Raw genomic sequence first — 26,877 nt, 5'->3', positions numbered from 1 at the left:
AGACTTGGAAATGACGCTTTAAAAGGAGCAGTGGTTGAAAGAGTTTAAATCCATTCCAGGTTTTCCATCTCACTTAGAATTTCCCCATTGAAGTTTTATGTGGAATATGTGAAAGTGTTTAGGTGCAATGTGTGGTTTGTTTACATGATGTGTTATTCATAAAAACGGAGTGTTACTAAAATAATAGAAATTGGACAGAAGCCTTCACTAGGGATATCCTCAAAACCCAACTGGCCGGGGCTCCCCCAGGACAGATATGAGAACCACTGTCCTAGTATAAATATTGTTAGATTTCTAGTTAACTACACAAGGGCTCCTTTTATGAAGGCGCGGAATAGCGTGCACTAGCCGCTACCGCCTCCTGTTGAGCAGGCGGTAGTTTTTCAGCTAGCACGCACTAATCCGGCGCGTGCGCTAAAAACGCTAGCGCGCCTTCGTAAGAGGAAGCCCTAAATGCCAAATTCCGCTTCCTTCTAAAAGTTTGGTTTATGAATTTAAGCAGGCCATTATAGCTCTTATGCGTGTCGTCTGTCATACCAGGTGCTGTCACGCATCACTATGCGCTGCCTTGCTCTTGATATTTAAAAACATTTATTAACTGCCTAAATCTAAGTGATTTACATGGGAACATACGGTAATATTGACATAAACATAGAGCTTAGGAGCATCTACACAGATTCTTTGCATTTCTCCTTGTTAGTACAAGATTACGACGTCTTATCAAAATCAATGACCTCCTATTCTTTACATTTCTCATACTCTTTCTTATAATGTTACAATGTTCTGTCAAGCTCTATTAGTTACCGCAATGCCATACCAAACTCATAACTTCACCACCCCATGCTGTATAAGGCCTTGTCCTGTCACTTCTATTAAGTACCGCCATGCTTTTGAGTACTATCATACTCCCCTATATACACTTCTTCCTCCATATTCGCAGTTTCAGCATTCACGGTTTTGATTATTCATGTTTTTTAGCTTGCTGGCTCCTTCCCTCCCACCCCCCCCCCACCCCCAATTGCATCAGCTTGCATAGAGAAATCGCTGATTCCCAGCACTTTCTTCACCATGTTTTGCCTCTCCTTCAGGAACAGGCCAGGTCTCCCGCCGTGTTATTCGTGGTTTCACCATATTCACGATGGTTTTTAATAGAAAACAGCGAATAATATATGAAAAAGTCATTTGCGTTTTTTCTGTATTTGCGGTTTTGTTAATCCCCTATCACAGTGAATACAGAGGGAGAAGTGTATATATATATATATATATATATTTTTTTTTTAATTATTATTTAAGTCTTTATATACCACTTATAACCAAAGTGGTGTACATTCAGGTACTCAAACACTTTTCCATTTGTGTCCTGGTAGGCTCAAACTCTACCTAATGTACCTGGGGCAATGGGGGAGTTTGATGGACCACTGATCTGACCCAGTAAGGATATTCTTATGTCTTATAACAGTGTTTCTCAAACTGTGTGACCTGAAGAGATTCTGGGTATGCCAGGAGAAATTCCAGAATTTTATTTTATTTAAATTCCCTTTATAAGTATAAACTAGAATAGATGACATGTATGTCTCGTACGCAAGAGTCTGTCAATGTTGAGTGTATGTGCGTAAGTATACAACCACCCAGACAGGCATCATTCTTTGATGAAACCGTTTTTAAATCCTGCTAAGCTAACTGATTTCATCTCATTATCCAGCAAAGAATTCCAGAGTTTAATTACACATTGTGTGAAGAAATATTTTCTCTGGTTTGTTTAAATCTACTACTTAGTAGCTTCATTGCATGGTCCCTAGTCCTAGTATTTTTGGAAAGAGTAAACAAGTGATTCACATCTACCTTTTCCACTCCACTCAGTATTTTATAGACTTCTATCCTATCACTCCTGAGCCTAGCCGCTTTAGCCTTTCCTTATAGGGAAGTTGTCCCATCCCTTGTATCTTTTTTATCACCCTTCTCTGTCTAGATATGGCACCTAAAAATCTGACACTAAAAGCCAATGGCAAGTAATTTTAGTTTTATTTATTTATGCAGTAGTTTTCCTAACTTGAGCAACAAAGCAGTCAAGGCTTTGTTACCGTTTGGATCGTCTTAGCTTTGCAAACCTGAATTTTCAGCTGACAGAAATAATAATAATAAAAAAAGAGAACAACTGCAGATGGTGGATGATGAAATGCATGTTTGCTTGTCAACTATCGAGATTGTTTTTGAGTGCAAATTACCTCAAAACACAGCATATCCATCACATTGACTAACAATTCTATTCTTTTTTTTTTCGGGGTGCTTCAGTTTATTAATGCATTGATGACATCAAACATTTTTATTTTGAAGCATAGTCTTTCAAGGAACAATGCTTGTTGCTTTTCTTAAAGCTAGGTAGCCTGTAACAACATCTGTTGGCAGCATTCTAATATAATTGAATTCTTCTGTGGTGCTGAACCTCAGCTTGCTTTGTGGATCTGTATAATTTGCAGGAAGTCCTGAAATATCAGAATACTTCTTGGCCGGTTTAAAGGAAGGTGGGGCATCAATATTAAAGTAGCTCGGATCATTCAGTTGCCATGGCAATACCCTTTCTGCTGCAAGTATCTGCTTTAGGTTCTTCCAGGTTCTGTTCTTCTTGCCAGCTGCTACACCACCAATGCCAGAGTGAACAAAAGTTGGCTCCTTAAAAGGCAAAGGCTTGACAGCTGTCTCTATTTGAGGCCCAGCAGGATCTGGGATTGTGGCTTTATTGTCGCTCATGGCATCCGTCTTGAAGGAGGCACAGTGCACACTTGCACTCGGGTAGATGAGCTGTAGAGGGTGTTGGTAAAAGCAAAGTCAAAACTTGTGTCCTAAGCAAAACTAAAGATCACTGGTAGAAAGAGGCAATTCTATTCTATCTACTTTAGTTTCACCGTTATTACAATTACCCAGGAAGGGGTAAAACGCGGACCTCACGGATCTTAACTGCACGTCCTTAAAAAACTGAGGTCCGTGTCACTTTTAGTCTCAGCATAGGTCTCTGACAGACCTCTATGACACTTTAGCTCCGCCAGATTCTTTTTTTAAAATTAATCTTTATTCATTTTTAAAGCTTCCAGTAAGTGTAACATATAATACAATCATGCTTTTCCCTCCCTATGCCGAGACTAAAAGTGGCACGGACCTCAGGGCAAGAGTTTTGCCACTTTTAGGACTCCTTTTACAAAGGTGTGCTAGCGGTTTTAGCGGTAGCGGCTAACACGCAGTAATCGTGTGCATGTGCTAAAAACGCTAGCGCACCTTCGTAAAAAGAGCCCTTAGTCTCAGCATAGGGAGGGAGAAACATTAGGGTCCGTCAGAGCCATAACCTATGCTGAGACTAAAAGTGGCACGGACCTCAGGGCAAAAGTTTTGCCACTTTCAGGACTCCTTTTACAAAGGTGTGGTAGCAGCTAACACGCGGTAATCGTGTGCATGTGCTAAATACGCTAGCGCACCTTTGTAAAATGAGCCCTTAGTCTCAGCATAGGGAGGGAGAAACATTAGGGTCCACCAGAGCCATAACCTATGCTGAGACTAAAAGTGGCATGGACCTCGGGGCAAAAGTTTTGCCACTTTCAGGACTCCTTTTACAAAGGTGCGCTAGCGGTTTTAGCGGTAGCAGCTAGCGCGCGCCTGTGTGTGTGTGCGCTAAAAACGCTAGCGCACCTTTGTAAAAGGAGCCCTTAGTCTTGGCATAAGGAGGGAGAAGCATTAGGGTCCGTCAGAGCCGTAACCTAGGCTGAGACTCAAAGCGGTGGGGTGCTGGGTTAGTCTATTTTGTATTGCGGTTCTACTTTGTTGTTATTCCACGGTTGCCTGTACTTTGTAGGTGGCTTTTCTGTTTGATTACACATAAAAAGTGGCACGGACCTCAGATTTTTAAGGACGTGCGGGTTTAGATCCGCATTCTACCCCTTCCCCCATTACTCATAGATAGCTTAAAGAACTTTAAATAAATAACTCTCAAATTTATTTTTTGTTGGTTTGGTTTTGCGATTATTTCAGTTATAATATACCCCCCCCCAAAAAAAAAAAAAACAAAAAAAAAAAACAACAACCCCAACATTTGCTCCACCTACTGTGCCAGCAGCCAAAAAGTTTGAGAGCCAGGCTCAAGTGCACCAGAGGCGGAGCAACGCAGGAACAGCGCGAGACGCTTCAGGCTCGCGCTGCCCTTTACCAGGCACATGGGAGGCCGGCCACAAACTGCGGCTCCGGACTTTCCGGAACGGGAGCTCTCGCCTGAGGGATTTCCAGGGACGGGTCCTGCACCCTTGCTCCAGTCCAGCGCATCCAAGAGAGACGCTCAACAGCCCACACCCGGTCGGTCTCCCTCATGCTCACCCCATCCCCCATCCCCCATCCCGCATCCCCCATCCCCCATCCCGCCCCCGCATCCCCCATCCCCCATCCCCCATCCCGCCCCCGCTCCCGCTCTAACATCCATACATCCTACCTGCCAAACCTGGCTTTAAAGGCGCCAACAGCGGCGGTAGGCTTTCCCTTTCCGGCGTCCCACCGCCTGACGCACTTCCTGTTTCCGGTGGAGGGAAGGAAGTTACGTCAGAAGGTGGGCGGAAACACGGAGCAGGTTGCAGGTGGTCCCGAAGACGAGCCTGAAGGTAGACGGGGGAGAAGGGGCGCGAGGAGAGCCGGGCGCGCGTGACCTGCCAAGCTGTGCCCTTCCCGGAGGCCAGGCTTAATTTTAGGCTTCTGTCCCAAAGCCCCATGGGATTTGTAGTCCTTGAGGCTATAATTGGGTGAGGTTAATAGAAACCGAGGAGTGGCCTGAAATCTTCCTCCTGGAATGGAATAATTTGGATGTTCTCTATGTCTCTGCCAGGCCACTGAGCCAAAACTAGCACTGTGGGTTTCTGTATCCTAGGTAGGGTGTGAAAATTAACCCCCCTCTCCTGCAGGGAAGGTAACATAGTAAGTGAGGCAGATAAAACCCCCATTGGTCCATCTAGTCCACCCAAAAGTCACTTTCATCATGAATTCCTGATTAAATTCTCTTTCTTTGGAATTTTTGGGACATAGACCGTAGAAGTCTGCCTGGCGCTGGTTTTAGGTTCCAACTACTGGAGTTGCCGTCGAAGCCCACTCCAGCCATCCGGTCATTTGCAGGACACCGACCACAAAAGTCTGCCCAGCATGTTCCAAATTACTGGAGTTTCTCCAGAAACTGAATTGCCATATACAGGACATAATAACATAAGCCGTGCCTCTGCTTGGTCAGACCTGAGGTCCATCATACCCAGCAGTCCGCTCACGCGGCGGCCCATCAGATCCAGGACCTGTATAGTAGCTCTCTATCTATACCCTTCTATCCCCCTTTCCTTCAGAAAATTGTCCACCTTATAAATCAGTAATCCATTAGCATTCTAGAAAAGTCCAATATGTCCCTAAGTATGTCAAGCCCTTAGTAGATGGTTGGGTGGTTGTTTCATCTTAGTCCTATCCTGACCATGCTCTGATTAGTGGCTAATTAATTTGTATGTATAAATAATTCACCCACGCCACTAAGCATACAATTATGCATGCAAATTTATAGAATTAGAGGGTTAATGTGTGAGTTATTGCGCATATCTGCTAACTGCATGCAAACTGTTATTGTGGCGTGTGTTCTCTTAGGCTTCTGTGGCTGGTGTTATGATTGTTGTCCAGGTCTCACTGCGTCTCAATAGGTAGAACAAACGTCAGTTCTTCCTACCCAGACACGGCAAGACCTGGACAACAGCAACAATCATGTTATTGTGGCTTGCCATATTAGGGGACAGGATCTGGGTTAAGATAAGGGTCTTGCTGCACCGTATGCCTGAATCCCTGTGGCAGGCTCCGTCTCTAGCACTGTTCAGGGCCCTGTTAAAAGCCCACCTCTTTGAGAGTGTTTTTGACTCCTAACTCCTCTCACCTTGGGTTCTGCGTCCCCAACCCAATATGTCATGTTTGTCTGTCCAAGTTAGATTGTAAGCTCTTCTGATCAGGGACCATCTATAAATGTCAAAATGTACAGCACTATGTACGCCTTTCAGCGCTCTATAAGTGATTAGTAGTAGTTAAGGGTGTTAGGAGACAGTGCCTAGTTGTGGGTCCCATTTCATAGTTTAGTGTACATGTGTTTTGCTGACAGGATGAAAATACACTGGTTTTCTACCTTGCTGGTGTAACATGGACAGTTTCCCAAATTCTACTTTTTCCTCGCATTTGGGGTGGGAGTGCATGTATTTCTTTATTTTTCAACAAAACAACAAAAAAGATTGTAGAACAGATAATTGGATGTACCAGTTTGCAGTTTATTAAACGTCCACATAACTTAAAAACAATAATTTAAAAACAATCCACAAAGGGTGTATACAAGTGACCCACAGGCTAGAAACCAAATAATGTATACAATAAAAATGACCCAACCTTTTTGTTGTTTTGCTGCTTCATTTCCTTTGGGGAACCTTTTGCCGCTATTTGGATTTTGTTAGGGTTTTTTCTTTATTTTTCCACAGTTTCCACAGTTGCATGGGGATTTGCACAAGTAAGTTTCACTATACTGTGGCCTGTAGACGTGAGTCCCTTTGTGTGTGTTTGTGTGGGAGGGGATAGTTTCTGTATGTGTGCTGGGGGAAAGAGATGTTGATTTTAGATGAGACACACATGCAGATCTGCTCTTCTAAAATCATGCCCTAAATCTACACATGGTCACTTCCATGCATATTGTTAGGGATACACAAACTATTTAAAATGTGCCTGTTAATGTAGAGACATTGTTCTGTGTATATTACTTAATCCTGTCCTTCAGTGCCACTGCTTATCTTTATGCTGTGATATACCCTAGTGATTTTATGCTTCTCTTGCACGTTATTGCCATTACGACCTGTGGTCATCGGCAAGTTCCTTTTCTTGCCTAATTTCCTACATGGAAAGATTAATTCATGTTTATGTGCTTATTGCTCAAAAATTCACATAGCGAAAGTGAGCAGAGAAGAGAACTAAGCATCAGTTAATGTTTACAAATCTTGTTTTTAGCAGAAAGTCTGGTACACTGTATATAGATTATTATATTTATTTATTTATTTAGTCATTCGTTTATTTAGCCCGTCCTCCCATAGGAGCCCAGAACGGGTTACAAAGGTACATTCACAGTATAGAAGGACAAAATTATTGAAAGGTATTTTTGGCAGACATAGCTTAGAAGAATAGAAGAATTTGTGGCATTCGTAGAAGATATTACATGGCATGGTATAGATTTTGGAGAGCATTCACTATCCCAACATAACATAACTGTACTAAAGTTTTAGTGTTGTAAGCGAGTACATGAATTGGTGGTGGTCGGCAGTTAAAGTCCCGTGAGTAGCGTCGGTCATTATGGAGCTCGTGAGTAGCATTGGACATTAAGGAGCTGGAATAGAAATCACTAATGTAATGTAATGATTTGTGAAGAGGAAGGTGACGTCACCAGCAATTTCAACTAGCACAGGTTTTCAGGTTTCATCTGCTCTGCATGAGTGTCAGTCAATTCCTAGGTCTGAAATTCATGTGCAGTGTTTGGGAACTTGAAAACCTAAGCAAAGGTTAACCTTCATCTCTTGACGTGACTTGTTACACCCTTGTAGTTATATCTTGGGCTCTTGACCTGTGGCTGGGATTTTTGCCCCTTTTTAGGGGGTTATTTACTAAGAGCACGTGCTAATGTTATTAAGATGTTTACCACAAGGCCTAGTTGGTCTAGATTCTGTATAAGGCACCTAAAAAAGAAATTGATACTGAAAAAGAACTCCACTGAGCACTCAAAGCTGTGCGCAATTGATAGAACAATGCTTAGTGCCAGGAACTGGACCTTATCCCAATGAGTGCTGAACCCCTCTTCTATAACTACGCACGTAACTTGGAGGAATGCCCCAATCCGCTTATGACCCTCCCATTGCCACGGATTCACATATAAAATATAGGTGTGTATTGCAAACCCAAATTTACACAAATAATTTTAATTAAAACCATTTAGTGGCAATAATTGTTCATTAAGGTCCCAGTTAGCGCTAATCGGCATTGCTCGCATAATTTGGACAAATTTTTAGCACTTTTTATTGAATTTGGAGGGTTTATGTACTAATCCTAGCATGCCTTTTTGGTACTAGTGCAAACTGATTGAAAATAACTCCCCCCCCCAAAAGTCACGGTTCACAGAAAGATAACTATGAAATGAGAAATAAGGTACTGTTATTTCTGAAGTTATGCTTATTAAAATTTGATATCCTGCAATTTACGAAAGATCAATGGGACTTACAAAACTGAAGAAAATTAAATAAAAGAAGAAAAGAACTCCATTATCAATAGGAAAGACCTAGGGGTCCTTTTATCAAGCCGCGCTAGCGGGGTTAGCGCGTCGGACATTTCATCATGCGCTAACCCTTGCGGCCGGCTAAAAAAACTAACGCCTGCTCAATGCAGGCGTTAACGGCTAGCGTAACAGGCGGTTTAAAGCGCGGTATTACGCATGTTAAACCCCTACCACAGCTTGATAAAAGGATCCCCTAAACTAAATATTAAAAGGAAAAAAAAATCCTCTTGTTGATGTGGTCTTCTGAATGCAATCTTCCCATGTCTTACTAACAATCTAAAAATTACATCAAAAGTTAGGAAATCAGAGGAGATATTTTTAACCTTTTACCGAAAAAAATTTTGCAATGATTTTCACTGTTACTAGGGGGGGGGAAAAGTGTTCACTAGACAATTATTTGTATAAACCTTGACTAGAATGTGTATATATTTGTATTTTAGGGCAAATTCAATTTGAATGCCTTGTGTTAGATTGGAAGTGAAGAAAAAGTATCACCAAAGATGTCTAAAATAGATAAAATGAGCATCCTTGGCGTGCGGAGTTTTGGAATCGAAGACAAACACAAACAAGTCATTACATTCTTTACTCCCCTGACAATTTTAGTGGGGCCGAATGGTGCTGGAAAAACAGTAAGTCGTTCGCAGAGAGAGTGTTTCTATTCTTGTTTTTCACACCAAATTAGAGCACATGTTCCTTTTCTCGTGTGACCCCCAAACACCCCTCATCTCCTCCTGTCCCTTGACCTTATATTTCCCAAAGTCAGGCCAAGTCGAAGCTCTGTGGTGGTGAGAGCAATGACGTAAAGAGGCACCGGGCTACTGGTGCAAGTTCCACCATCAAAGTTTCTGGGTGGGAGTTGGAGGTAGAACCGAAGTCCCTAAGAATAGTCCTGACTTTAGTACGGTGTCTCTCAAACTTTTTTAGCTTGGGCACAGTAAATGAAATAAATGTTTTTTTGTGACACACTAAGGGCTCCTTTTACTAAGGTGCGCTAGCGTTTTTAGCGCACGCGGGATATTACCGCGCACTACGCGGCTAGAACTAACGCCAGCTCAATGCTGGCGTTAGCATGCGGTGCAATGTAGCGCACGCTATTCCGTGCGTTAATGCTCTTAACGCAGCTTCGTAAAAGGAGCCTTAAATGGAGCAGATGTTTTTCGTGACACCCCCCCTCTTTTACAGAAGCACGCTAAGCTAAATATTAGCGCGCGCTGTACGCTAACGCGTGCATGTTATCCTATGGACGCGTTAGCAGTTAGTGCACGCGTTGATTTAGCGCGCGCTAAAACGCTTAGCACGCCTTTGTAAAAGAGGGCCTAAGTGGAGCAGATGTTTTTCGTGGCACATTATAATTGAAATGATAAAATTGCAAAACCAACAAAAAATTACTCGATGGTTACAGGACAATAAGCTAGCACTTAATACATTTAAAACTGAAATCATACTTTTTCCTTGTAGAGAGGGGCTAGAACTAGGAACCGATATTATTATGAATAAAACAATCCTTAAAGCAGTTACAAAAGTGAAAATTCTGGGAGTTATGTTAGATCAAAAATTGAATTACCATGAACAAATTAGCACATTAGTAAGAGCATGTTTTTATAGGCTAAGAATGATTAGATCACTATCAGCTTTTCTCGATGAATCAGCGCTAAATATTTTAATACATTCACTGGTAATATCAAAAATTGATTATTGCAATGCCCTATATAAAGGAGCCTCTTTAAAAGAAATACGTAGAATCCAGATCATTCAAAATACCGCAATAAAAATAATTATGAAAAAGAAAAAATTTGATCACGTAACACCATAGAAACATAGAAATAGACGTCAGATAAGGGCCAAGGCCCATCTAGTCTGCCCACCCTAATGTCCCTCCCCTACCTTCGCCCTGTGAATAGATCCCTCCCCTACCTTCGCCCTGTGAATAGATCCCATGTGACGATCCCATTTGGCCTTAAAATCAGGCATGCTGCTGGCCTCGATCACATGCAGTGGAAGACTATTCCAGCGATCAACCACCCTTTCTGAAAAAGAATTTCCCGGTGTCAGCTCGTAGTTTCCCTCCCCTAATTTTCCACGGATGCCCTTTTGTTGTCGTGGGACCCTTGAAAAGGAAGATATCTTCCTCCGTCTCCACTTTTAAGGGAAAACCACTGGCTACCAGTAATCCATAGAATCACTTATAAGATACCTCTACTTACTCATAAAATACTCATAAATAAAGCCCCGACATTTCTAGAAAGATATTTAATACCATACTTCCCATTAAAATCCTTAAGATCAGAAGACAAAGCCCTATTAACAGTCCCTTCTTTAAAAGTTATATATTCTAGGAGAGACATGATTTTTTCTGTTTCGGCCCCTCCAAATCTGGAACTTACTTCCACTTAACCTTAGAGAAGAAAAACTATTGAACAAATTTAAAAGTCTTCTAAAGAGCTGGCTTTTTAAAGACGCTTTTTAATAGATCAGTCTTACTATATTTTGGGGTAGGACGAGGAGGTTCACTGAAATATGTGGGTATGTGTCTCCCATCCTGTGTATACTAAACCCATACCCAATTTTATTTTTGGTTTTATTTTTTTAATATTGTAATTTTAAGTTGCCCTTTTCCCTGTTTCAATGTCAGTTAGCAGTATATGTGATCTATGTGAATTTTATTATTTTCTCTGATTTTTATCTGATGTAAATCGCATTGAAATGAGATTTTGCGATCTAATCAAAGAATTTATTAAACTTGAAACTTGAAAATAGATAGAATAGAATTGCTAATCAATGTGATGGATGGGCTTGTTTTTGAGTGCAAATTAACTGTAAACGCAGCTGGATAGTCGACAAGCAAACACATATTTCATCATTTGAAATCTGCAGTCATTCTCTTTTTTTTTTTTTTTTTAATTTAATTTGTCAGAGCTGAAAATCCAAGTTCACAAAGATAAGACGATCCAAATGGTAACAAAGCCTTGATTGCTTTGTTGCTCAAGTTAGGATAACTACTGCATAAAAAATAAAAATAAAATGACTTGCCTTTAGTTTTCAAGAACCAATCACGCTAAAATATGATGTTTGTCTGGGCAGTTGCATCCCTATGCACACAGACATGACATTGACAGACTCTTGCATACGTGACGTACATTATTAATTTATTTATTAAAAAAATGTATATACCGTATACAACTATGTATTTCCTTATGACAAAATGAAAAAACAAGAGGAACTGGAGAATAAGTTCAAGTTTATTTGTTCTTAATGAATCGCCTATTTAAATTGCTAGGCGATGTACAGCATAATAAAATGTACAAATAAAATATTGGTGTTAACATATTTGTTATGGGTTAATAATCAAAGAACATATATCTCTAAATTCTCGAGTATATTTTATGTATATCTTTATCAGGGAAATGCCTCAGAAGCTGTGGGCAATCAGTGCTCCGGAGCTATAGAAGGGAGCCTAAATAACTCATTAGCTCCCCTCCCAAAAATTCTATCATAGGCAAAAACCCTGTTAGAGTAACTTAAATAGGATAAAAAAATAATTATCATTCAAAAAATGCAAGCATCACTTAGTTTTAGCTTTCGGATCTCAACATGACAGGATGCAAGCAATGAAAGACTTTTAGAAGGCAATTATCAACTGAAATATATCTTAGCATATGAAAGCATTAGCAAACAATTGAGTCATCTATTGTAGTGTATACTTATAAAGGGAATTTCTAAAAATTGTGGAATCTCTCGTGGCACACTCAGAATCTCTTTGGGGCACACAGTTTGAGAGAAACTACTTTAGCAAGTACTTATATGTTTCTTTGTCAAAAGATAATGGTCAACTAGGTCGAAGGCAGCTGACATTTCTGCTGCTTGCACATCTGATTGATATACAAATGTAGATCACAGTTTCTGTATCAGGCAGCATCTTCCTTCACATTAATACCTATTTCATTTCATACGTTTACCCAGACCATTATTGAATGCTTGAAATATGTCACCACTGGAGATTTCCCACCAGGCACCAAAGGAAACACATTTGTTCATGATCCAAAGGTATGTTGATCATTGAGGTTTTAGAAGAATAGTACCGTTAAAATGAAGTACTTAAGGTCAGATTGTCCAGCTTTATTCCTTGGGTTGCATACATGAGATCTATATTACATATTTAAGATGCATATTTTCCTTTTATCTATTTCTTATGTAATAAGTTGTACCCTCACTTCTTGCATTCTGTAATTTGCTGATTGTCCAGCCTTCTTCAATGTGAACCGCCTAGAAGTCATTTGACTGTGGCAGTATAGAAGAATAAAGTTATTATTATTATCATATGGTTTACAAAGTACCTAATTTGGAGAATCTAGAGAGAAAGAGAAATTTTTATAGGACCCCCAAGGAAGGCTTTCTTAGCCGAAACCCGATCCATGTTGGGTCTGTATCATATACTGACTTTTATTAGATCTATATCATTTGCATTGCTTGTTTTGGGATTATCGTATTTATTGTATTTTAGCCCTTTAGTTGATTTTATTTTATGCACCAATAAATTTTTACGCCAAGAACAACTGTTCCCGCAGTGTTTCTTTTTTGTTTTGGTCAACCCTACTGGGAAACATTGGACAGATTAGCTAGATTGTGAGCCCACCGGGACAGATAGGGAAAATGCTTGAGTACCTGATTGTAAAACCGCTTAGATAACCTTGATAGGCGGTATATAAAATCCTAATAAACTTGAAACTTGACAGAGCTCTATAGTGAATCTTCCATGGTGAATCTTCCATCAGGATAAATGATGAAAACGGGGACATTTCTTGGGGATGTCAGTGGTGATTATGTATGTGGTGCTATATTAGGGCATTAAGGCTAATTTACTGTAGACAACCAGAAGGTTGAATTTATAGGTACAGGGCATATGTAATTCTCAGTGTTTTCAGTAAAGTTGAATTTTGTATACTATGGGCTTTGCGGGAAAATATACGTCCTGGGTAAAATTTGTGCTCAGAATAAGATATTCAGCAAGCGCCAGTTCAGGACGTCTTGAGTTTCAGCTATGTTGTTGTTGATCCAGGTTGCCCACGAGACAGATGTTAGAGCCCAGATCCGCCTGCAGTTCCGAAATGTCAATGGTGAGGTTGTAGCTGTGCAAAGATCCATGGTCTGTACCCAGAAAGGCAAGAAAACCGAATTTAAAACCTTGGAAGGGGTGATCACCAGAATAAAGTAAGCTTCCTCAGGGTTCTATTTTATCCCCACTTCTATTCAACATTTTTCTTTCCCCTCTCCTTTCCCTGGCACAATCACTAGGATTCTCAATTTTCGCTTATGCAGATGATATCCAGCTGCTCTACCCCATTAATACCTCCATTTTATCGGATATTCAAGATCTTAACTCTAAATTAGACATCTTAAGTGATTGGCTCTTCGCCAATAAACTCTCACTTAATGTTACTAAATCTTGTGGTTTACTCCTTCCTATCAAAAAATCCGAAACATTGCCCGGAACTATTTACATTAAATCCACACCCTTACAAATGGACACTAAAATAAAATTACTAGGCGTCACATTAGACAGAGATCTCAACTTCCACGATCACATAAGTACTGTAGTCAGAACATGCTTCTTTAAACTTCGGATCATTCGTTCTCTCATCTCCATCCTAAATACCGATTCAATCAATACCCTTATTCACTCTTTAGTAATCTCCCATTTAGACTACTGCAATTCATTACTAAATGGTCTACCCCAAAAAGAACTACGCCGTCTGCAGATCATACAAAATTCCGCTGTTAAACTCATTTACAAAACAGGCAAATTTGAGCACGTTACTCCTCTGCTTAAGGAGGCTCATTGGCTCCCAGTTACACACCGTATAATCTATAAAATCCTTTTACTTTCCTTTAAAATCAAACTTTCCCATCTGCCTCTATTTTTAGATAAATTGCTAATCCCTCAAAGTTCTCCACGCAGTTTACGATCTACAGACCAAAAACTCCTTTTCATCCCCTCTCTAAAAGAATCATACTATACAAGAAAGACTAATTTTGCCATAACAGCACCTACTCTCTGGAACTCTCTCCCTCAATTTCTTCGGGATGAAATCCATCTAACTAAATTCAAAACTAATCTTAAAACTTTCCTATTCCAAGATGCTTTTAATAAATCTTAATCTTTCCTATCCTCTTATATTCTCACTCTAGCTTTAATTTTTCTTCTATTCTTGCGGATAACTTTTATACCAAGCACCCTTCTCCTTTATGTTCTATCCCCTCCCTCTATCTCATTTCCTCTTATAATATGTAACTTTTCCCTTCCTCCCCTTTTTTTACCTCACAATCATGTTCGTTCTGTATATGTCTAATATGTTTTCACTAACATCTCCAAACCACCAATAACTAATTCTTACTCTTCTATTTTATGCAAATTGTTTTTAATTGTTAACCGGTCAGATATTTGTTTTATGATCGGTATATCAAAAACTAATAAACTTGGAAATAAACTTGGAAACTTGGAGCAAGTCACTTCCAAGATTCCCCCTTGCTACGTATTTTCTTCTCTTACACCCTAATTCTATAAAAAGCGCCAAAAATTGTGCGCGCAGCTTTGGTCACGTTCCTAAATTGCATGCCGCAATTAAATTGACTAATGAGCTAATTAATGCTGATAATTGGCATTTTAACAAGCACTTGTTGGTATTAATTAGAATCGATTGATGGATATGTGCGGAAATTTAGGCATGGAATCTGCTGTAATCTACATTTCAGAATTGGAAATTGGTGGGAAACGCATTTCATAAATATCTGTGAAAAGAAGTTTGACATTGATAATCCTCTAAGCCAGTGTCACACTCAACCTAGCGTCCCCGGCTCGAAACACCCGGAAACGCACTGGCATCGGCGTGATGATATCACGCACATGCGTGTCATCAGCTCGTCGCTATCAGCGCATGCGCAAAGGCCCTTCAAACGGGCCTTGTGCCGAGAAGGGCCAGCAGAGAGAAGAGGTGCCGGCATCGGGAGATTGCGAGAGGCGCGTCCTGTAGACAGTCAGCTGGCACCAGCACCTCTCCTTTTCCCCAGGGTACCGTGGCACACCTGAATTCTCAGGAGGCACACTGGGGTACCACGGCACACAGTTTGCGATACACTGCTCTAAGCCCAACCATTGTGCTCTCCTTTCTTTCTTTTTCTTCCCTCTAGACATGGAGAGAAAGTAAGCCTTAGCACCAAATGTGCAGAACTGGATCGAGAAATGATCAGCTCCCTCGGTGTCTCCACAGCCGTGCTTAACAGTGTCATTTTCTGTCATCAAGAAGATTCTAATTGGCCCTTAAGCGAGGGAAGACAGCTGAAGATAAAGTTTGATGAAATCTTTTCAGCCACAAGGTTTGTAACCGGTCCCAGAAACCGACAGCTTATTTGAGAAGGATGGGCCGGGGAAAATTCTGATGTCATCGTGCCTGGCGCCCTTTGCAGAAATATGAGCCAGTCCAAGGAGGGAGGTTTTTTGGCTCGTTCTGGACTTTGAACTTGGGTTGTCCTTCTTTCTGCAGTTAGTCCTGCAAGTCCAGCTGCTTCTGGAGAAACGGGGGAAGGGAACGGATGGTCACAAAGGCAATCGCCTGCACATCCAATTTTGTCTCTTCATATCTCATTTCCTCCCAGAATTACTGTGTCCACATTTAAAAATATTTTTTTTTGCACGATTTCCTTTTAATTTTGAGTGTTTGGATGGGAGGGGGAAGGAGGGGGTTCATTCTCCCTGTGACCCTGGGCAAGTCACTCCATTGCCCCAGGTACGTTAGTCGGATTGTTGGCCCACCGGGACAAATAGGGAAAAATACTTGAGAACCTGAATGTAAACCACTTAGCCTATAAGTGGTCTATAAATACTAAAATAAATACATAATTCTGAACTGGCCATTTCTTCCTAGATACTCAATGAGAAACAGAGACAGCACCATAAGCCTTCATTGACAGCTACCTGAAGATTTGATCTAATTTTTAACCTTCCTCTGTCATCGGCTAGAGGCCAGAGACCATAGCTCCCTCCATACCTCAGTTCACATGGATCTTAACCCTGAGTGACTCTGGCACCTGGGCAGCAGCATCAGGAATTGCCTAATATCCCCAAATCCTGGCTGATTTCTACGAATGATAACTGGGCTCAGGAATTGAACCCACATCTCTTGCATGGCAGTGCACAACATTGGGCCTGAGCCATTGGGCCTAGCCTTGAAATCTGTGTGCTCACGAAGACATTTTGTAATGCAGCTATAGAGGAAAACTTATTGGGCCCTGTTCCGTTCTGTTACCAAGTAGTTATCCCATAAGAACATAAGAATAGCCTTACTGGGTCAGATCAAATCACGCCCAATCCAGGTCACTAGTACCTGGCCAAAACCCAAAGAGCAGCAACATTCCATACTGAATCCCAAAGAATAGCAAGATTCCATGCTACCGATCCAGGGCAAGCAGTGGCTTCCCCCATGTCTTTCTCAATAACAGACTATGGACTTTTTTTCTTCCAGGAAATTGTCCAAGCCTTTCTTAAAACCAGCTACGCTGTCTGCTAATCCCAGTTCTCAGGGTATACCCAGCCAGTCTAGTTTTCAGAACATCCATGCTTACATTGTATGCAAATCTATCATACATATTCTTTGTGGATATCCTGAAAAATAGATTGAGTGGCTTCTAAGAGCTGATTTGGAAACCACTGCCTTAGATCATAGAAATCAATCTGTGTTTTTTAATCAGAGTGCTGTAGTGCTTTTTCTAAATAAAATTTAGGCCCCCTAGCGGTGACAGCCTCAATTGACTGTTCTCCATCTTGACTAAATTGAGAGAACTGTCTTTTCTTCATAAGGTACATTAAAGCTTTGGAAACCCTGCGTCAAGTGCGTCAAAAGCAAGGTCAGAAAGTCAGAGAGTGTCAGACAGAACTGAAATACCTGAAACAGAACAGAACCAAAGCACAGGAAATCCAGGACCAGCTCCGTGACAAGGAAGCTCAGTTGGCTGCATCCAAAGAGCATGTCAAGTCTATTGAAAATCAGCTGGATCCTCTCAAGGTTCGGTATTTCTTTGTGAATGGTTTTAAAATATATTTTTAGTTAGGGATTTTGTTTTACCCATCTTTTATTTAGTTAAAAAATTTCTGCATCACCCTCTCAGTCAAATAACTACTTAAGGTGATGTATCATATATTCTTGAATATAAAATGAGATTTTTGGGCCAAAAAAATGGCCCAAAAATGGGGGTCTAGGTTTATATTTGAGTCCTCTGGTCTGTGCCCCCTCAGTCCCCCACCTAGACCTCCCCTCCCGTGTGGCTGCCTGAAGCCCTAGAGCTCCAGCAGTGAGCTGGAACAGGTGTGATCTTTCCTGGGTCCTGTCCCTGACTTTAAACCATCTCACCTGCCTCCATGACCCCTTTAGACCTTACCTTTAAAGCCCTGGTGGTCTAGCGGTGAAGCGAGTCAGGAGCCTGCCGCAAGTTCCTGTTGCAGTCTCACGAGATTATGGGAACTAGTGAGGCTAGTGGGAACTCACAGCAAAGCTTAGGAAGATCACTCCTACCCCACTTCATCACTAGACACCAGGGCTTTAAAGGTAAGGTCTACAGGGGTCAGGGAGATGGGATAGTTTAGAGTCAGCTGGGACAAGATGTGGGAAGGATCACTCTTGTCCCAGCTCACTGCTGGACCACCAGAGCTTCAGGTAGATCTGCAGTGGGCATCGGGGGCTGGCTAGGAAGGGAAGAAAGGAGGGCCGGATGTAAGTTGGGATACTTGAATATAAACTCCCCCAGTTTATATTCAAGTCAACCTTTTTTTTCTTCCTTTTTTGGGGGGGGGGGAAAGGTTACCTTGGTTTATGTTCGGGTCGGTTTATATTCGAGTATATGCAGTACATCTTGAAGTCACTCCTGTATGGATAAAATAATAATGGACCATATTCATCCTTTGCTTGAACTACAGATCTGGTTTCTGACCACACAAAAATAGAGGTCCAGCTTTATCCGTGTTTCCACTGCTTGTCCTGATTTTAGAGATGACTGCATGTGCTATGAAGAGAATGAGATTAGATCATATGATTTAGCAGTTGGGACTGTGGAAGGAATGGTGCAGTGAATGTTTTAGCATGCAAAAATGTAACTCTCGATGATCACTGGGTGCAATTCATGATGCTCCACTAAATCTCATAACCAATTGAAAGGAAATGAAAAAGTGGGAGAGGGCATTTTTCCCCTCCCCTTCCCTCTACACACAACGCTTCTCCCTCTACATCTGAAGTTGATCACATTTTTCTGAATTTAATTCATTCCTGATTTGCCTTACTAGTTATTTTCAAACAATTTAAAGTCGAACAAGGTGAATTTCAGTGCAGCAAAAGGTTTAAGTGTGGGGGAGTGTGTGGCACATGGTTAGAGCTAAGGCCTCAGCACCCTGAGGTTGTGGGTTCAAATCCTGTGCTGCTCCTTGTGACCCTGGGCAAGTCACTTAATCCCTCATTGCCCCAGGTACATTAGATAGAGTGTGAGCCCACCGGGACAGAAAGGGAAAAATGCTTGAGTGTAAACCACTTATACTTTAAGTGGTATTTAAATGCTTACATAAATAATCATACAAGAAATAACGTTTAATGATTTTTTGATTAAAAAGCGTGTAGATGTGTATGATTTTTTTTCAATCAGACTAATAGCAACTGTACCCAAAATAAACAGTATAGAGAACAGAAAAATTCCGGAGAATTTGAAAATATTGTTGACATAGGGATTGGGTTTATTTTTCTTGATGTACCACCGTTGACGTAAGTATTCAGCGGTGTACATTTAAAACATAACAAGTGCAAAATACATCTAAGTTCAATTAGATACAAATTACAGAGGATAGGGCAGAGAAAATGCGCTGCTAGCCAAGAAAGGAGGTCATTTATAACAGAGTGCATAAGTGAAAGTATAGACCAGTGGTTCCCAACCCCGTCCTGGAGGACCACCAGGCCATTTGGGTTTTGGGGATAGCCCTAATGAATATGCGTGGGGCAGATTTGCATGCCTGCCAGCTCCATTATATGCAAATCTATCTCATGCATATTCATTAGGACTATCCCAAAAATCCGACTGGCCTGGTGGTTCTCTAGGACAGGGTTGGGAACCACTGATATAGGCAATACGTCCTACATCTTATGATTTTTCTCTTTCACTATTAGACCAGCTTATAAGAACATAAGAAGCACCATCTCCAGATCAGATCAGATCAGCGTCCATCTAGTCCGGCGATCCGCACACGCGGATGCCCTGCCAGGTGTACACCTGGCGTAATTTTTAGTCACCCATATCCTTCTATGCCTCATAAGAACATAAGACATAAGAAGTTGCCTCCGCTGAGCTTCTTGGTTTTCTTTTTTGTTACTGTTCTTTGTTGGACAATCACCTTTTTCACCTTCTAATTCTTCACCTTGCTTTTCTTCTCTCTTGTCTTCTAAGCAGTTCAGTACTTGATTACCTTAATTCTGCCAGGCCAAGATAAAGTGTGCTGATGCTCTAATGCAGGGGTTCCCAATCCAGTCCTCGGGATGCAACCAGCCAGTCATTTAGGATATCTGAAATAAATCTGCATGAGAGAGATTTGCATACAGTGGAGGCAGTGCATCTTGCATTAGTTTAATTCATGGCAACGTGCTTCACTGATATTGTTGAAGGGCTCGGATTTAACTCTGTACTATTGTGAATGCATTTTCGATATGTTTGGATAACAGATAAAATGAGGGCTTTGGGCCATGATCCAGTAACTAAATGTTCTCACATGAGTTGTGATAACCTATGACCTGTGGTCAGAATCCCTTTCAGTGACATGTTGATTCATTTTACAGGCTCGTCTGGCAGATATTGACCAGAATCTTTGCAAAGTCATGAGGCTGGACAATGAAATAAAAGCCCTGGAGAGCAGGAAGAAGCTGATGGAGAAAGATAACCATGATCTGGAAGAAAAAATGGAAAAGGTTTGTCAGCTAGATTTTAGAATAGACATGAGTGACAATTAAAAAGCAGCACGTGGGACAGGCAGTCTGTGCTTCTATTCTTTATCAATCAAGGCTGGTAGTCCTAGTTGTGGTGCGTTGAGGCCCAAGAAAAGATAGAAGACAATTGCTGCTACCGTGGTGGTCCCTGAAGGCCTTGGTCTAGTGAGGATTTTAAAAGCTGTCCAGATGTCCTATGCAGTGGGGGAAAAACAAAGATTGAGAGTGTTCTTTCATTATACATTTTCAGGTTTTCTTTTTTGAAAGCTCTTCCTTCCATGGCGTATGGTATCATAAGCAGATTGGGGTTTTATTACATCATTCGTGACTGGAACGCGTGTTAACCCTGTATGTAGATATCCAGCATAGACCTGTGTTATTTAACTGAAGAAGTCTGTTCTTATTGAAGGCCAGTTTCGGAAAGGGGATAAATAATTTGGGGGAAAAGAAAAGTACTTCTTTTTTTTTATATTTCTTTATTCATTTTTTAAAATATGGAAACAAGTGTACAATAAATCAAATCATAATATACATTCTTCACTTGAAATTCTACAGTCATTTTATACTATAAATTACCTCCCATCCCTCCCTTTCCAAATATACTTATAATTGCCTATCACATTAAGAAAAGTACTTCTAACAGTATGGCGAAAAATAAAACATAAAAACATAAGAAGTTGCCTCCACTGGGTCAGACCAGAGGTCCTTCGCGCCCAGCGGTCCGCTCCCGCGGTGGCCCATCAGACCTATGACCTGTGAAGTGGTCCCTGACTATTCCTATAACCTACCTCTACTTCTATCTTGTTACTAATACACAAGGAAAAATCAAGTCAAGTCAAGAAATGCCTCTTATTTTAAGTCGAATGCTAATATGGTACTAAAAAAAATAGCCATACCTATGGAGGAAAAGAAGTTGTTTTCCTAAAATAGCCACTGATTTTTTTTTAAGTTTTGTTCACCCTATAGGATCCCCGTTTGGTAATTCAGGGTTCTAGCAGCTATTTTGATCCTGAAGAAAATTAGTTTTGCAATATTCCTTTTTTGGGGGGCGGGGTGGGGGGCTGAGATAAGTGTTATCCACAGGTGATATCATACATGAGCTTTTGAGATTACAGGGAGTCCTTTCTCCAAGTGCAGTCATTTGTGGAAGTCACACACTGCATTTCTGAAGAGGGGTCTGTTGCAGTCTGAAAAGCCTCTCCCCTTGCTAGTCAAATTGCTTTGGGTTGGACCAAGATTAGAAAAACTTCCTACTTCTGTTATACTGAATACAGGTATCTCATTGCACATAGATTTTTCCTCTAAAGTATTGGGTATTATTCTTGATTCATCACTTTCATTTCACGAACAGATAAATTCTTTGACAAAAAAGTGGGTTTTTTAAATCTGCATATGTTGAGGAAAGTTAGATCATTGTTCCATCAAGAACATTTTTCAGTATTGGTACAATCTACTGTGCTTGCCCAGCTAGACTATTGTAATTCAGTTTATTTAGGTATTAAGCAGGGCAGTCTATAACGACTTCAGCTGATACAAAATATGGCAGCTAAGCTTATATTCGGGAAGCGAAAGTACGATCACGTTTCTCCTTCGTTGAGAAAGCTTCACTGGCTTCAGGATTCAATTTAAATGTGCATATATTATCTTTAAGCTTCTCTATAGAATATTTGATCCTTTAGTTCCCTTATATTGTAACCCCTTCAGATCTTGCCATTTGAGGAACACACAGAGATATAAACTATCTTTCCCTTCTTTTAAGGGTATTAAATCTATAGGAAAGCTTAGTCAACCTTTTGCCTTCAAGCTGGTAGAGATGTGGAATGGACTTCCTGACTCCATTAGACTGATAGGACAGCTACAACAATTTTGTAAAGCCCTGAAAACTCTGCTGTTTACACAAAACTTAAATGGCTTAACTATAGTATCAAAGAACTGGCGATAATCCAGCTTTTTTTCTCTCTATGCTCTCTTTCTTATATACGCTAGTCAATTACATGTGAACCGAATCGAGCTCCATTGGGAGATGACCCAGTATATAAGAACATAAGAACATAAGCAGTGCCTCTGCCGGGTCAGACCACAGGTCCATCCTGCCCAGCAGTCCGCTCCCGCGTCGGCCCAAACAGGTCACGACCTGTCTGTATCACCAGAAGGGGCTCCCTTGCCACCTTGGTTTCTCATTTAAGTCCTGTCTTCCTATCGAAGTCCTAACCCTCCGGTCTTGCACATGCACGACCTGGTTTGGTTTCTATACTCATTACCTGGTTATAAATTGAAGATTAGATTAGATTATTATTCTCTAGCTAAATTTAGGAAATTTTGTCAACCTTCTTGTAAGGGATGAATCGGTATATAAAACCAAGGATTGGTTTGGATTGGATTTCTAGCATTGATACTTCTAAAGCTCTGCATTAATTTTTTTTAATGATGTATTCTCAGTTAATCATTTCACATTTCTTCCTCTTGCATGAAAATGGGGAGGAATGGTTTGTAGCTGTTTTGTTTTGGGCTTTTTTTTTTTTTTTTGCATTTTCCTTTACTAATGTTAGGTAATGATTTTCCATGCCCACCCCCTTTTTTTAACGAAGCCACATTAGGCTTTTTTTTTATCACCGGCTGCAACGGTATTGGCTCCAATGTTCAAAGAATTCCTACGAGAGTCGGAGCTAATACAACTGCAATAAAAAAAAGCCTAACGCAGCTTTGTAAAAAAGGAGGTTAATTAGCTTGTGCCTATTTCTAATTTTCTTTTCAAAGTGAATTTTTTGATGTATAAAATTTAAATGCAAATAAAAGAATAGATTGAATTAAAGACAAGCTTGTAAATGCCATTTTTTGTGTTTCTGTTGCCCAGGTGTTTCAGGGAACGGATGAGCAGCTCAGTGAGATGTACCAAAACCACCAGCGGACAGTGAGAGAGAAGGAAAGGAGGTTAACGGAGTACCAGCGGGAACTGGACTCATCCAATCGGGACTGCCAGAGACTCAACCGAGAGAAATCTGATCTCCTGGTGGAACAGGGTATCTCTAACTTTTTGCTCATCTACAACACTGTGTGCGTGCTAATTGGCTGTCAGGACTACAGCTGTTTTCTTGGATAAAGATTCATTTTACACTCACAATGAAGAGAAATGGACATCATGATTTTTCACTCTTGTTAAAGGAAATACTGTCATCCTGTACATGGCAAATTCTCATAAGATGATAGAATCCTAAGATCAACTATACATACAGTGCTGTTTTAGGTTTAAAAACTGGAATCGTAAGTTGATTTTTTTTTTTTTAAAGAACTGCCTATGCCTTTTCTCTCCATTTTCAGGGCGTCTCCAACTGCAGGCAGATCGCCACCAGCAGAACATCAGGAAACGTGATTCTTTGATCCAGGCATTTGCAATACAGATGGAGTTCGATGGCTATGAGCGAGCTCCCTTCAGTGACAGACAAGTGCAGAGTTTTCACGAGCTGGTGAAGGAAAGACAGGCAAAAGAAGAGGAGGCTGCAAATCAGCAGACAGTAAGTAGCGCTTATCTTAACATCTGAACAGTTCAGAGTTCTTTTCGGCGATCTCCTTTTCTTAGTGATCGATGTTCCTCCGTTAGGAGTATATTGCTCAAAACTTAACTATAAATGGGTAGAATACAGTAGAATCTTCAGCCATGAACTGACGAGTCCTGAAAGAATTGAACTGAAGGCATCGGCACGCAGGAAGCAGTGCGGAGCCGGGATGGAGATCGAAAAGATCTCTTCTGCCCTGCACCACTGGCCGTGTTTCGAGGCAGCAGCGATTCAGGCTGTCCAGCGAGGGAGGTAAGGTGGGGGGATGATTTAAAAACTTGTATAGGCCGCCCCAGTTACTGGTAGATAAGCCGCGGCTAATACAATGGGGAGGCTTATCTACCAGTTTTAAAACTCATATAGGCATTTTTTGCGGCCTATATGTGGGGAAATACAGTAATGCGACTTAAGGCCCTATTGTAGCTTGATGAATTCCCCCCTCGCTGACTCCCATGCTGACTGGCACTTACTGGGCATGGGGAGGGGATAGCCTTGCTCTTGGGACCCCATCTGTAGTCCTGACCCATAGTTTATGAAACACTGTAGTGCAAGATTTACAGCTCAGTTATTGATATATGTGGGGGTTTCTTGTCCCAAAGGATGGTCTTCCTGACTCTCCCCCCCCTCAAAAAAAACAGGCAAATGAAATTCTCCTATTAGCAGGTAGGAAAGCTTAAGAGTCTGGATGTATCAAAAACCCTCCCTCTTGCTTTGACATGGTATGCTTTTTTTTTCTATTTTAAGTATTTTTTATTGATTTCAATATAATATCAAGTAAAACTTGTACAGAAAGCAAATTTAACCATGCATATTACAATCATATAGGTCCATACTTTAAAAAAAAAAAAAAATTAAGCAGTTTACAAGAAAAACTGTTATGGTAAATTTAGCTCAAGTCCTCTTTAGATCCAAGATCATAATTGCGAGAAAATTAAAAAAATGAAAATAATCAAAAAGGAGTAGTGATATACTTATAGATCGGGAAGGGGGTTACTATTTTCTTTTAGAGCTCAAGCTTAAATTTTCTCCTTGTCCAGATGGGACATAGCCAGAAAATGAGTCAAATGTTGGGGCTCAAAAAATACGTATTTAACGGAATGATAACGGACAATGCACTGGCTTGTTATGCTGATATCATAAGTGCCAGAAGTAGCCTCATTAATTTACAAAAATGTTTTATTGCATACTCATGAAAAATGACCCAGCAGATGTTTGGAAGCAAGCACGCATTTCTCCATCAGAGCTTACATCCACGATGCATACTGAATCAGGTTTGTGTGCTCCGCTTGTGGTGCCCAAGCACAGAAAGGTAAATCCCCCAGTTGGGCGATATCCATTGCTCTTCTTTTCAGTCTCCCTGGTTTCTCCCAGAGCCACAGCCTCTACGTTGGGGGCCGATGTGCAGTAAAGCGGTTTGATAAGTTAGAGACGGCTATTTCTGCCTTGTATTGAAGCCAAGTGGGTTCTTGAATTTACCGACTCTTTTTATTTTTCAGATTACCTGTTATACATACAGTGAGGTCTATTGTGAATATATCTGTTTCATCCTTTGTTTTTATCCAGTGTTATAAGCACAGTAAATAAATAAAGTGAAATGTCATTTTCCAGTGCTGCTTTAGACTTCCGGTTTATCTCATTTTTCATGCTTTCTGTCTACTCTGTTTCACAATCGTGTTTTATGTCCTTGTGGTATTTCTCAGGCACTTCTCTTTGTTTTTGTAGTACATTTCAACACTCATTCTCCTAACAATGACCAGCACTTTTGTTTCTTGTTTTGTGTGCCTGTGATGATCCTAAGAGGGGAAAAAAGAAGAAGCATGCAGTGTAATTTGTGGAAGAGGTTTCTCTGTGAGCAAACATTCCCTGTGGCTATCCCTGACTCCTTTTTATGTGTCCTTTTATGTAACTGCTGTTTGAATGCTAGGGAAAGTGAAAGATTAATTTCTGACAATCCTACGAATTAACACCACTGGGGACTTATTTTGTGCTTAGAGAGAATTTGCTGGGAAAGAGGCCACGAAGCAAAGGCAGATCGACGAAATGCGAGACAAGAAAACGGGGCTCCAAAGAACCATCGACCTGAAATCAGACATTCAAAACAAGAAGCAGCTGGAACTGAAGAACGTGAAGGCCGAACTTCAGCAGCTGGAAGGTTCTGCGGACAGGATTCAGGAACTGGACCAGGAGCTTGCCAAGGCTGTAAGAATCTGCTGTTTTTAGCAAAGAAGGAACATTTACAGAATTCTGCTACTATTAGGAATTATATTTCTGTAGCACTATCAGACACACGCACCGCTTTACGGAGTCACAAAGAGTAAGAAAACAGTCCCTTCTCAAAAGAGCTTACAATCTAAACAGACAAGACAGACAAACAGTTAAGGGGAACAGTTAATCTGTTGGTTGGGTCGGTGGACAGAGGGGAACAGGGTTATGGATTGAAGGCTATATTTCGATGGAAGCATCTGCTTGACAGAAGCCCATGAGGCTCATTTTCAAAGCACTAGACACACAATGTACCAAAGGTTACTGTGGTCTGATTGCTTTGAAAAAGGGCCCCCGTGTGTTTTGGTGCTTACTGCTCACCAGACGAGCTTCTTATTTTGGTCTGCTGTGTCCTGTGCACAGCAAGAGAAATTGTTAATACCAATTTGTAATGTGCTACCATTACAAAATAAAGCTTCAGGCAATCCAGTGCAAGACTGCATTGCAAGAAAGATATCAAAACACTCCTCCAGGACCTAATGTGTCAAACCTTTTTTTTTTTTTTTTTAATAAATCTTTATTCATTTTAAATTTTACAACAAGTGTACAGAAAATCATTCACATAATATACAATCCCACTTGAATTTCTACAATTCTCACAGAAAAAAGTTTAATCCCTTCCCACCCCACATAAAACAATCTTTATATTAGATATCCCATAATATAGTAATTACATCTTTTCCATTTAACCCTAAGAAAACTAAAACCCACC

General features: G+C 40.8%; 2 protein-coding genes across 8 annotated transcripts in view; one reads left to right on the top strand and one right to left on the bottom strand.

The window, feature by feature from the left end:
- Window positions 1-2,003: 2,003 nt before the first annotated feature.
- LOC117351694 (INO80 complex subunit C-like) lies at window positions 2,004-4,625 on the bottom strand. 4 transcript variants are annotated; one of them, XM_033927382.1, is made up of 2 exons: window positions 4,469-4,625; window positions 2,004-2,799 (listed from the first exon to the last, which is right to left on the bottom strand). In XM_033927382.1, the coding sequence occupies exon 2, from the start codon at window positions 2,746-2,748 to the stop codon at window positions 2,344-2,346; it is 405 nt and encodes a 134-aa protein (XP_033783273.1). In that variant the 5' UTR covers window positions 2,749-2,799; window positions 4,469-4,625; the 3' UTR covers window positions 2,004-2,343. The 4 variants fall into 4 exon arrangements, with proteins under 4 accessions (XP_033783273.1, XP_033783271.1, XP_033783272.1 ...); XM_033927380.1 differs by lacking the exon at window positions 4,469-4,625 and adding an exon at window positions 4,255-4,346; XM_033927381.1 differs by lacking the exon at window positions 4,469-4,625 and adding an exon at window positions 4,193-4,306.
- RAD50 (RAD50 double strand break repair protein) overlaps window positions 4,209-26,877 on the top strand; it is a 62,164-nt gene continuing 39,495 nt past the window's right edge. The window contains exons 1-11 of one of the 4 annotated variants that reach the window (XM_033927378.1): window positions 4,619-4,634; window positions 6,146-6,224; window positions 8,785-8,973; window positions 12,305-12,388; window positions 13,401-13,552; window positions 15,530-15,715; window positions 17,196-17,400; window positions 20,203-20,331; window positions 23,204-23,369; window positions 23,668-23,861; window positions 25,896-26,102. In XM_033927378.1, coding sequence (XP_033783269.1) covers window positions 8,845-8,973; window positions 12,305-12,388; window positions 13,401-13,552; window positions 15,530-15,715; window positions 17,196-17,400; window positions 20,203-20,331; window positions 23,204-23,369; window positions 23,668-23,861; window positions 25,896-26,102 — 1,452 coding nt within the window. In that variant the 5' untranslated portion in view covers window positions 4,619-4,634; window positions 6,146-6,224; window positions 8,785-8,844. The other 3 variants (XM_033927379.1, XM_033927376.1, XM_033927377.1) reach the window with 3 other exon arrangements.

The sequence above is a fragment of the Geotrypetes seraphini genome, chromosome 18 (assembly GCF_902459505.1).
Source record: "Geotrypetes seraphini chromosome 18, aGeoSer1.1, whole genome shotgun sequence".
In the NCBI taxonomy this organism is placed as follows: domain Eukaryota; kingdom Metazoa; phylum Chordata; class Amphibia; order Gymnophiona; family Dermophiidae; genus Geotrypetes; species Geotrypetes seraphini.
Note: the sequence above shows the minus strand (reverse complement) of the source record. Positions and strands in the feature narration are given on the sequence as shown.

Bases quoted from the DNA above. Each gene is read 5' to 3' on its own strand.
- LOC117351694 (XM_033927380.1), bottom strand. From the start codon at position 4,305: ATGCGCTGGACTGGAGCAAGGGTGCAGGACCCGTCCCTGGAAATCCCT. The intron at 2,800-4,254 runs GCGAGAGCTCCC...CACCCTCTACAG, and splicing joins CGTCCCTGGAAATCCCTCAG to CTCATCTACCCGAGTGCAAG.